This window comes from Chelonia mydas, chromosome 17, assembly GCF_015237465.2.
Source record: "Chelonia mydas isolate rCheMyd1 chromosome 17, rCheMyd1.pri.v2, whole genome shotgun sequence".
Classification (NCBI taxonomy): Eukaryota; Metazoa; Chordata; order Testudines; family Cheloniidae; genus Chelonia; species Chelonia mydas.
In genome coordinates, this window is record NC_051257.2 from 19,076,001 (window position 1) to 19,088,077 (window position 12,077).

At 48.2% G+C, this 12,077-nt stretch overlaps 1 protein-coding gene across 9 annotated transcripts in view; it reads right to left on the bottom strand.

The window, feature by feature from the left end:
* Window positions 1–12,077, bottom strand: part of DTX2 (deltex E3 ubiquitin ligase 2) — a 61,518-nt gene that overhangs the window by 35,372 nt on the left and 14,069 nt on the right. For all 9 annotated transcript variants that reach the window (XM_037880285.2, XM_037880277.2, XM_037880282.2 and 6 more), the window contains one exon: window positions 9,102–9,696. In XM_037880285.2, coding sequence (XP_037736213.1) covers window positions 9,102–9,696 — 595 coding nt within the window. The remainder of the gene's footprint in view (window positions 1–9,101; window positions 9,697–12,077) is intronic.

The window sequence follows — 12,077 nt, forward strand, 5'->3', positions numbered from 1 at the left end:
ACCACACCCATAATCTGCAAATACTGTGTATGTCAAACCACTGTAAACTCACCCCCCTTTGATTTTAAACACAGAAACTAGCTTACAGCTATGAAAGCCTCCTGCTACCACATGCTGCTGAATGGAACATTTGGGGCCAGAGCTACCCTTGGTTTAATTTCAGCGACATTAATGGAGTTACACCAGGGATTACGTTGGTCCGCTTTATAATTGTTACATTGTCGAGCAGCTTCCTGCAGCAGTGTTAGATCTTCTTTTATTACGCCAAGGACACTTCTTATCAAACTTCAGCGATTTATTCTTCTCTGTAATTAACCAGAGTGATGCAAAGAGCATTACTACGCTGCGGTTCCCATCGCTTTGAAATACACCCTTTCCCATTCCTGGTGTTATCTTCAGAAAGCACCGAAGCTCACAACAGGCCCACGGCACCAGCAGTTGGAAGGCACTGACTGTATTTTAGTTTCTCTCTGCTACACATCCAGCTGGCAGTGGGAATAATAAAATACACCATTCTTACAGAGCGATGTTTCAGCTGCAGAGGTTCAAAGTACTTTGTAAAAGAAGGTCGGCGTCCCCACCCCCATGTTACAGATGGGAAAATAAGGCACAGAGAAGTGAAATGACTCCCAAAGGCAACCCAGCAGGGTAGTGGCAGGGCCAAGAATGGAAACCCCCACCCCCCATCTCCTGAGTTCCAATCCAGTGCCCTACCCATTGGGCCACACTGTTTCCTGCCGCTCTCTGTAATTACCTTGATCTATCAAAGACTCAAGGGAATCAGGAATTTAATCTACCTTTGAAAAACTTTGTTGAACCCCATCTGCACTGCCCAGGATAAATGTAAAATTAATGCATTTCATTGCTCGATGGCAACTGCTCCTGCAAAAGTGCAGACCTCATATTCAAACCATATTATAACATGGCATGTTCCTGCCAGTGTAGAGAGAAATTCACATGATAATTGTGTTTCAGACCTAGATATCCTCCAGGGGTGACACACGGTTGCAGCTCTGCCTATTCCTCAATTCAGTTACATTCAATTAAAGCTACACTGAACTACGGCCACTTTAATTCTGAATATGAGCATCCACACAGGGGTTTAATGTGATTTAACTAATCCACTTTAAATTCACACTTTCGTTCACTCGCATTAACTTTGCCGAGGGCCCCCCTCCCCGTGTAGACAAGTCTTTGGACAGGAAATACCCAGAGAGGAAAGGAGGGCAAAGCTGTTCATTGGGTGGTTGCTCTGGAGACCTCAATCTTTTCACTGCCCCTTGCACACACAGGTCAGGGTCACAAAACCCAGGTCAGGGTCACAAAACCCAGGTCAGGGTCACAAAACCCAGGCTCAGAACTGTCATCAGAACGGTCGGGCCTCTGAGCGTGGACTACAAAACTGGCAAGGGTACGTCACAACGGAGATGCATCAGCAGACCTCTGTGTTGGAAGCTCACACAGACACCCAGCTCTTGCCAGGGTAATTAGTCTCATGTTCACTGACACTGAATCAGCCACAAACATTAACATTTCCCTGAAATGTACAAACGACAAAGGAGGAGAGGCATATGGACTGTGAGGGAAGAAAAGAAGAAACGTTTTGTAGAAACAAACCCTAGCTGAGGAGGGAAAAGGGGGGGGGGGGGAATCTAGTGTATAAAGTAACCCAGGAATGTCACAGCTAGAAGTAAAATGAAACACATTGTGAGAGTCGGCTGCTCAGGTTTCCTCTAATGCATGGGTATTAGAATATTTTCTGTTGGAAAATGGAATTTCACAAGCCGGAGAAAAGAACCCCGGACAGGAATAATTAACTGGACTTCCGACTCAAGTCCATCATGTGGAAAGAAAGGGAAAAGTCATCCAGGGCTGTCTGCTAGGGGTGAAATTGTCCCTTTCACAGCCTGCCTTCTATAGTTGCTGCTACTTAAGGCCAAAATTACCCTCACTGTCCCTCTTCCCTTTGAATTCGTGTGTGTAGGGTCAGAAGCGGGAGGGGGAGAGAGAATACAAGAAAACTCCCAGAGATTTAAAATCCAGAGTCAGGAGGAGGCCACAAGGCATCCAGAATCAACATCTGACACAAAGATTTGCACTGCCCATCCTTTCCTGATTCACAGGGTTTCAGCTTGCTCCTCCAATGTTGCACTGATGGGGGGAGGAGTGTAAGATCACAGTCTCTGGACCCTCCCTAAAGTCTCCCCCAGCTCTACTGACAGACATCTGCCAGCATCAAATAAAGAAATAGCTTTTCAAGTGAATTTCACATGGAGTGCACAGGAAACAAATGACAAGGGTATGGTTAGGATACAGGCTAATATTAGATACTGTTCCCCCACCCCCTCCGCCCAAAAACAAACCAACCCACCCCACAGCTAAAGCAGAAACCTCCACAGCCAGAAGCTCACAGGGTAAAGGCAGCCAACAAAACTCTCACCCTCCACACCAAGTTCCAGTCCCACAGAAAGTGAGTCTGACGATCTCCCCACAGCAATGTCAAGTGGCTCTCTCCTGCTCGATGCATTGAATCTTTAACAGCCAGACAGTGATCAGGAATTGAGCAAGCAGGCAGGAGGGTCAAACCACAAAGGCAGATTTCATAGTCTGCAGGTAGGATCACTCCTGTCTCACACTTTGCAGGTGTGTCTAGTCTCTCCCACACCCCTCCAATCACCCTGAGAGAATAAGCCACATTCCCTGTGGTGTTGCATTGTTCCCAGCAGATGCCTGATCAACTAACCCCTCTGCAGCCTCTAAAAGGCTTAATGGGCCACGGATTATTGTGAATGTAGTGGGCACCACACTGTCTGCAAGCAAAGTCAGCAAGTTTCATTACTTCACCGATGGGCACCCATCTCCAAAGCCACCTTCAGTACACTAACAGCTCACAGCCCTTTGGCCCTCCAGGAATGTGGGACTCACAATCCAAATCCTAACCAGGGCCCAACTGAAAACTGCCCAAAAGCTTAGTCCACATGGGAAAGAGAAGGAAATGCAATGGCTCTTAGGGCACTCTGGTACTATGCTGCTCAGTGTGGATTAAGAATCAATCCAATCCAGCATCAGTGACAAAGCATATTAGTTAGGAGCTAGCTAATCTGAGCATCCCTTAATACACCTGAGATGACAGAACAGTTTGGTTCTGTTTGTGAACCAGTGTTTCCAAACTGGCTGTGTGTTTAGTACAGGAAACAGTAGCCCAGGAGACACATGAGAGGGGTTGTATTCTTCCAGAGGAATGCCTGTCTTCTGCTTGCACAAATCCACAGAGGTTGCAGAATTGAGGATGATCTGGAATCAGTTATTCCCCCTGCTTGATTTCACGGCAGCCCTTACCCCACAAAGAGCTCACACCACCTAGTACCTAACTTAGTCTTAGGGAAGGTCTGTCTTCAGGTGATGTCTGCAGTGCCTATCTGTTCATTCCTAAAGCCTCCTTCCCCAAGGATCAGCACGCACTTCGCAAACTACATATATAAATATAAATGCAGCACTGAAATGTAGCCACCTCTGGGGAGGAAAGCCAGCAGCCAGCTAGGCCAATAGCCTAGAGCACTGTGTAGTTGTTTGGAAACAAAAGGGGAATTTGGGACAGGAAGAATCTTTTCCTCTTATGCAAAATGCTAGAGATATTTAATGTTCAGACAGGGCTTCATCTGTAAATGTCTCGTCTGAATGTAAAATATAATACTGCAATATTAGAAATCAGAGTAAATGTTTCTTTTTAAAATCAGGACACCGAGGCTCAAAATAATTTGAAAAAACATTCAAATCCCCCTTACTGCCATCCTCTTGTATTAACAATACAAAGCACTTTAAAAGTCCTATAGACTATTCAACCTTCATGTTGTTTATATTTTTTACACTGGATCAACCTGGACAATTAAACTAGTACAGTGAACTAGCAGGTTCATGGTCAGATTCTCCTGCACACACACGATGTTCCAGTGTCTGGGTTATTACAGTGAAACACGCATAGCTCTGTAAATGTACGCAGCACTTTACAAACACATGGGCTCAGGCAAACTTTCACTGGACATGAAGTTCTCCCACTTTTTTTTCCCATGAGGCCACTCACATGAGTAACAGCTACATGAGTAATACTTTGCAGGATCAGGCCCATAGATAAATCACGTGTCCTGTCCACAACCAGCTTTGCAAACGCTGCTAGGTGAGGTTTAAATGCACAACAGGGAATTGTCGTCACTGGAAATCAGACAAAAAATAGCCACAAAAACATTTCCATTAGCCCTTGTTTTGGTAATTTCCTTTTTAAACCACAGATCTAAGAGCCAACAATATTTAGTGCTTTTCATTTATATATCTTCAAGCGTTTTACAGAGGAAGGTCAACATTATCCTCATCTGGAAAATGGGGAAACTGAGGCACAGTGTGGTGAGGTGACTTCCCAAGGCCACACAGAAACTCAGTGACAGAACTGGGAAAAGACCCAAAGTCTCTTGACTTCCAACCCAGTTCCAAAGGAGTTCTTTGCATTTTCCTGGGGGCAGGGGAGTTGCGGAGAGAGGAAAGAAAGCACCCAGAGAGCCAAAGAGAACCCTTTGGAGTCATTGCCTGGGTCCTGGCATTGTGATCGTCAGACCGTGCAGACTGCACCTTTCAAGCATCTGAAACCAACTAATCAGGCAGGCCAAGCAGGTTTCTTCTGTTTTATTGCGCAGAAAGCAAGCAGTGCGGAGAGATGGAACGCAACGGTAACAAACTCGCCTATGAACTGAGGCAGTCCTTGCAGCAAAGTGTACAAACCATGGTCTTTTGTATAACCAACAATTCTATTTTTTACATATAGATAAATGACAATTTGTAAACGGCAAACCTGCAGAGGTTTCTGGGCAATGCCCAAAATAGCTGGACTGATAACAGTTTAATTTCTGAAACAGTTTTCAGAAATCGCTGCCTGCCATTATTTTGGGATTGCTATTCAGCCATCCTCTCCACTACTGGGGGGAGTGCACGTGATACCACACTGTACTTCCCTGCCTGAGGCCCTGCCAAATGATGCATAGTAGGACTGAGAAAATTCAGCTCTTTAGAAAGCACAGAGAAATGAGAACACTTCCAAGATTCAGCTGGAAATGAGCCCCCTGACTTCCTAATGCTTTCCAATGGGACATGAATTCTCTCAATCCCATTTTGCACCACAAGGTTACTGAGACAGCAGCTTCCTGTAGGAGTGTTAAGCTTCCTCTAGGATGCATCCGATGAAGTGAGCTGTAGCTCACGAAAGCTTATGCTCAAATAAACTTGTTAGTCTCTAAAATGCCACAAGTACTCCTTTTTAGGAGTGTTAATTGCACCTTGGAGACTTTAAAGAAACATTATTTAGTGATCAACTGAGCTCTGCAGTTTGATGCAGTGACCACATTACACTGGAGTTTTCCTTTCAACTCAATTTGATTGTCCATCAGGAATAGCTTTGTGTAGAGAATTAGGGAATCATTCCCACTTTCAACGCTTCCTTATTTGTTCTGTAGTTTGAGAGGACGGGAGACATTATTTGTTGATGGGTGGAGGAGCTGAAGTATCATGAAGCACAAAGGCACCACACAAGCTACATACAAGCGCAACAATAGTCAGGAGATCTGGAGTACCTCTACACTGCAAAAACACACCCCAGCCAGTGAGTCTCAGGGTTTGTCTACACTGCAAAAAAAACCAAACACACACACCTGGTGGTACAGTCTCAGAGCCTGGATCCACTGACTAGGGCTTGCAGAGCTAAGAATAGCATTGTAGATATTCAGGCTTGGACTGGAGCCTGGGCTCGGAGACCCACCCTGCTCACTGGGTTTCAGAGCCTGGGCTTCAACTCCAACCTGCTATTTTTAGCCCAATAGACAACTCCGGCTCCGAGCTGAATCTCGCTACTGCAGGCTTTTATTATTATTATTATTTTAAAGTGTCGATAAACCCCTAGAATGTATTCCTGACTCTTGTGGCTGACTCGCTGTGTGACCCTGGGGAAGGCCCACCTGTGCCTCAGTTTCCCCAGTTTGTAAACTGGAACGTACATCTACCTCCGGGAGGGAGGGATTTGTGGTCTCAGCTCTTCTCTGTTTGCAAAACACTTTGAGCGCTTTGAATGAAAGGTGCTTTCCAACTAACAATCCACCTCTTACTGCTGCTACCCTGGTGACTATTTGTAAAGGGAAAGAACCCTATGCAGGCCGGAACGGTTTTGAAGAAAGGAGGACATCCACTTGTGGAACCGAGTCTGGCTGACACTTCTGCTGCTGGGAGGGAGCAAACACGGGATGTGGCACAAAAGGTCCGTGTCACACTACAACCCAGATAGGAAGCCAGCAGAGAACAGGGCTGAGAGGTGCGCACTATCAGGTCAGGTACATGCTGGAGTCTCGTCCCTCCCTTAACAGATAAGCAGCAGAGAGAGCACGCTCAGCTTCCTTGCTTTCCTGGGAAACGGGCATGAACACAGCAGCTGAGCCGCTCCCAGAAATGTGACACCATGACACAGAAAGGGGGCAGCTGTTAAAGGCAGAACAATGTGAAATGATCGATAAGAACTCCTGCACCCACCTCTGCACCCAGTTACAACACAGTCGCCCAGTCTCCAGCATAGCCACAACACTCATTGAAACACGTATCTTGTAGCGTAGGCAGGAACCAAACATGTCCCCCACACGGTTCCCTTTGCCAGGCTGTAGCCCCGTTCAGGAGACATAGCTAAGAGCCCACTTTCACCACAAGATGGAAACCTGTCTCACCTGTGTCAGGGAACAGCCAAATGAGTGGTGGCCATTGCATGAACAGAACTCTACAATGGGGAGGCCTGCAGCCAAGCAGAATCAAGTGAGGCCAAATCCCTTGATAGGACATGGAACCAAGTGCTGTTCCACCTAGGCTACTCCCTTGAAAACATTCGGAAGCTGTCCATAAGCCCCCACCAGAGAGTGACCTCAGTGGAAAGGGGAGAAAACAGAAGCCCGAAGCAGCCAGCGTTCATGAGGCGAGCCTCCGATCGTTTTTTCAAAAAGTGACGTTTTTGCTGTGCTTCCAGTCCTGCCACGTCAGACAGATGCTGCTCATGCAAAGGCTAAGATTCTGTCATGATTATTTTTTAGTAAAAGTCACAGAGAGGTCACTGGCAATGACCAAAAATCCATGTGACCTGTTCCTGACTTTTATTAGAAATAACTATGACTCTGCCCTTAGGACGGAAGAATCCCATGCACCGCTACAGACTAGGGACCGAGCGGCTCGGCAGCAGTTCTGCAGAAAAGGACCTAGGGGTTACAGTGGACGAGAAGCTGGATAGGAGTCAACAGCGTGCCCTTGTTGCCAAGAAGGCCAATGGCATTGTGGGCTGTATAAGTAGGGGCATTGCCAGGAGATCGAGGGACGTGATTGTTCCCCTCTATTCGACATTGGTGAGGCCTCATCTGGAGTACTGCGTCCAGTTTTGGGCCCCACACTACAAGAAGGATGCGGAAAAATTGGAAAAAGAGTCCAGGAGAGGGCAACAAAAACGATTAGGGGACTGGAACACATGATTTATGAGGAGAGGCTGAGGGAACTGGGATTGTTTAGTCTGCGGAAGAGAAGAATGAGGGGGGATTCGATAGCTGCTTTCAATTACCTGAAAGGGGATTCCAAAGAGGATGGATCTAGGCTGTTCACAGTGGTAGCTGATGACAGAACAAGGAGCAATGGTCTCAAGTTGCAGTGGGGGAGGTCTAGGTTGGATATTAGGAAAAACTTTTTCACTAGGAGGGTGGTGAAGCACTGGAATGGGTTCCCTAGGGAGGTGGTGGAATCTCCATCCTTAGAGGTTTTTAAGGTCAGGCTTGACAAAGCCGTGGCTGGGATGATTTAGTTGGGGATTGGTCCTGCTTTGAGCAGGGGGTTGGACTAGATGACCTCCTGAGGACCCTTCCATTCCTGATCTTCTATGATCCTATGAAAATGGGAAGTGAGGAGGGCCAAGTACCCATGACCGCTGGGGCTTCTGGGTCCCCCCTGCTGCCACTGCCAGCTGCGGGGTCTCCCCTGCAGCCCAAGGCAGCTAGGAGCTGCAGAGGGCCCCCTGTTGCAAGCCCGCACCCTGCCACCGGTGGTGGCTGGGAGCTGCAGAAAGGGCGCTCCCTGCTGCGTGCATTCGTTCGGAGCTGCAGGGTCTCCCCACTACCCGCAGCGGCTGGGAGCTGCGGGGCCCCTGCCAGCTGACACCTCCAGCCATGCTGCCCCGGGGCTGAAGTGGAAAATGTCACTGAGGTCTCAAAGTCACGGATTCCGTGACCTCCGCAACAAAATCTTAGCCTTGCTCACGGCATCAGAGCACATGGAGAACAAACTGCATCTCTGATTATCCAGGCAGACCTCAGCATTTAACCTTATGAAGCTGGAAGCTCTGTTGAATATAATGGGTCAAATTCGTCAGCAGCATCACTCCCCGGACCTCAGATACACCAGAGATGAATCTGGCTCAGTGCCTTCAAAGGTGAGCAGCACAAGAAAAATATCATTGGATTTATCCTTTTTTCATTTTTTTTTTAATTCTTTGTGCTGATTAAAAAGTCCGGGAAGGTCTTTTGGTTCATAAAAACTACACTTAGAGCTATCAAGGAGGGACTTTCCTGGATGACTTACAGGCGGTCTCAGACGTGTGTCATGAGCACTCTCGGCCCTTTGGTGAAGGGACGGGGTTCTGAACGCGACTCTTTTACAGCTGGCTGTTTTCAGGGGGCTTCCGTGTTAACTCAGTTTTAAACTGCCTGAATAAAACCCTGTCCCTTCCATTCACCACCTCTCCCTTCCTGGAACGTGCCACATCAGAATCCTACCAAGTTTTCCAAAGGCCCATAGAGACTTCTGGAGAAGATCTGGCCTGGATTTCTGATGTGAAAAAACAAGAGGGAAGGAGAATGCAGTAGCTTCCTTCCAGGCCGCCTTTATCCATCACAAAGCTGCCAGACAGGGCACAAACTCCAATTTTTTCTTTTCTTTATCACATCCAACCATGGTTATATGGGTCTGGATTCAAATGCCCGCTACATGGCAAATTCTAGCAGGTTAGACTATGCTCTCTCAAAGGCCCTAAACACAATCAGTTTCTGTACCTGACTCCATTAGACGCTGACAGTCCTGGGCTTGGGCCTCCGGCTCCCACAGATTGAGGCAGCGCCCACGCACTCTGTGTATTGAGTCTCGGCGTTGACCTGGCTCCAGACAAGGTCGGTTTGTTATAGGGCACAAAGCCGAGCCCAGAAGAGCTTAGTGCAGCTGTCCGACTGGAAACCTGCGGCACAGCCGATGAACTGGGGAGGTTTATCATGGAGTGCCGATAGCGCGTGGTGATAGGGCCAGTTCCGCTATTCAACAAGCACTGTTGACAAGAACAAGCCACTGCCATGTGAAGGGGCCCCGAGGCCGTGGTCACTGGATACGGGGTGTCCATGCGCCTCTGAATACCTCGTCGGAACCTGGAGGTCTTGTTGGTCTGGACCAGCGATACAAAATCAATGTCGTAGTTGTAGCCCAAGGAGCTCAGGTCTACATGCTGAAGGCCATGCGTGAAGGCTTGCTCCAGGAACACACAGATCTTCATCTCATATGGAGACCACCCACCTTCGTCATTCTGCCACTCCCACACGATGCCCTGCCCGGCCGCAGAGTCTTGAGCGAAGAGGTGTCTGCGGACGGATCGCATGGTTCCTGGTTCAAGAGAAACAGACACTGGACATCAGTCAAAGCCACAAAAACCATAGCAACACTGTAACTATGGAGAAGTGGCACCCTGGGGCAAGATTTCTGAAAGTGCTTATGGGAGTCAACAACTCAACTCCCTTTGACTTCCCATGGGAATTCGGCATCCACTTCCTTAGGGCACTGTAGGAAATCACAAGCAAAAGGGACAGCGGAACGTTTCTGAAGTGACCACTAAAGGGCCAACCACGCAGGTCTGGTGGCTTAGTAGATGTGGGTCTTTTAGAGATTGAACAATCCTAGAAGATGCTTTGAAATGGCCACTTTGCCAGGTACCGCACCCACACATACACACGTGTGTGCAACAGTCCGAAGGAAAGGCAGAGGCAAACCTGGGAAAGCAGTTTGGGAAGTCTAGAGAGAGCAGCTGTTCATACAGAGGGAATGGGAACAAAACCACAGTGGAGTTGCTGGTTCAAGGATTATTCTAGACCAGCAGCGGGAGCTAAAGCCTGCTCACATATCAAAGGCTCTGCTTCCCAGCTGCAAAGTGACCTGAGAAGCACATTTGCCCTGGTTATTTTTATTAAAACCTGCTCAAGGAGGATAGAAACCAACCAATAAAAGGGGAAATTAAAAGTCAGCAAAAATGGCTTCCCCCAGCAGGGACTGAACCAGCCCAGGGGCCCTCAGAGTGCCGCTCCTCCATGGTGCTAGTGTCTTTGGGGACACACGCGTAAGGGGGGGAACAGGGAGGCATGAGCAAACCTTCACATTCACAGAGGAAGGCTTTTCAGCAGCTACAGAGCTTGTACAGGGAGAAGCACCAGGGGAAAACGTTCAAAAGCACTGAAGGGGCTCACACGCCTAAGTGACTCAGGCACGTCGGAGCCTCGGTCCCAATGACTTTCAATGCCTCCTAAGTGCCTATGTCACTTAGGCTCCTCAGTCCCATTTTCCCAAGTCACTTAGATGAATTTGAACATTTTAGTCTCATGGGAACTCCCCTAAAGTCAGCCTCTTCCTACATTGCTCCTGGGCGTCTCTGTAGGTTTGGTTTGGATTCCGGTATAATGCGTTTGGCTAATCATATTTTGCTCTCTTTGGGACCAGTGTTGGGCTGTAGGGATCTGACTTGCAGGTGTCTGACTTCAAGACCCTTTGCAGAGGTGCAGAGCTGTTCCAGTGACTCACTCTGGCAACCGGATCAGGAGGGTGTCATTAGCTCCAACTCCGACGCATAATAGGTTGAGAATTCCTTCAAGGTAAAAGAGCCAGAAGGAAGGGACAGGCGGGTCAGGGAGCATCCCGAGGAACAGATGGCTCAAGTGAAGGCTTGGGTTTGTAAGTGCAGTCCTGCCTCAGGGTTTCATTACATAAGTTAAAAATAAAGGAAGTGATTATGGAGCATAATCTATTGCCAGTGCTGCAGGGAGAGCGGGGTGGGGACCTCCCTGACATACAAGAACCTGTCATCCATGGATGCCCAGATGCTCTGCAAACCTTAAGCCTCATGACCCTGTGAGGTACGCACGTTATGATGGGGAAACTACGGCACGGTGTCAAAGTGACTTGCCCAAGGCGAGTCAATGACAGGACTAGACAGGAAAAGAATCCAGGAGTCCTCACTCGACCACTGGACAACACTGCCCCTCACATACCCCATTACATGTGTTCATATGAAAAAAAGAGTTTCATGATTACTTTAAAGCACTATCTCCAAGTAATAGGACCTCAGTATCTCACATGACGGCTGTTTTGTGGTCCTCTAGCGTATTACGGAAATTGATTCTGTGGCCCTGGGGGCTTAGAAAGTTACAGATCATTGCTTCAGAGGTTAGCTCAGCAAGTGACCTGCTCCATACAAGAGCACTGACTGCTCTCGGTTTACTTTGCTCTACCGACGGAATACTGACCCTTTAACTAGCAAGCACCATGACAAGAGACAACATGTGACCAACGCTACTTAAGAGCTACTGAAAGGAAAGGCGCTCTAGTAACTTCCCCAGGGCCCTTGTAGCTCAAACATCAGGCTTAGAAATCCTAGTGGGTCAGATTCTCAGTCGGAGTAAATCAGTGTAATGCGGACATCAAGAGAGCTAGGCTGACATCCACCAGCTGAGGAGCTGGCTCTGGGATGGGAAATCAGAGCACGTGCCCAAAAGCAAGTTCTAGGAACTGCTCCCCACCTGGCTGCTCCCTGAAAACGAAGTGAAGGAGGGGGGTGTTCTCTTACAGCACCCCTGGATCCGCGGCGAGACACATAGGAGAAGGAATTCGTTGGGGGGAGCAATGGGGATGAGATTGCAGCCTCGAGAGGCAGAGCAAACCTCACCCCTGGGAGGTGACGCAGCCCCCCAGAGAGTCTGTACCATGGGCGCTGTGGGAAA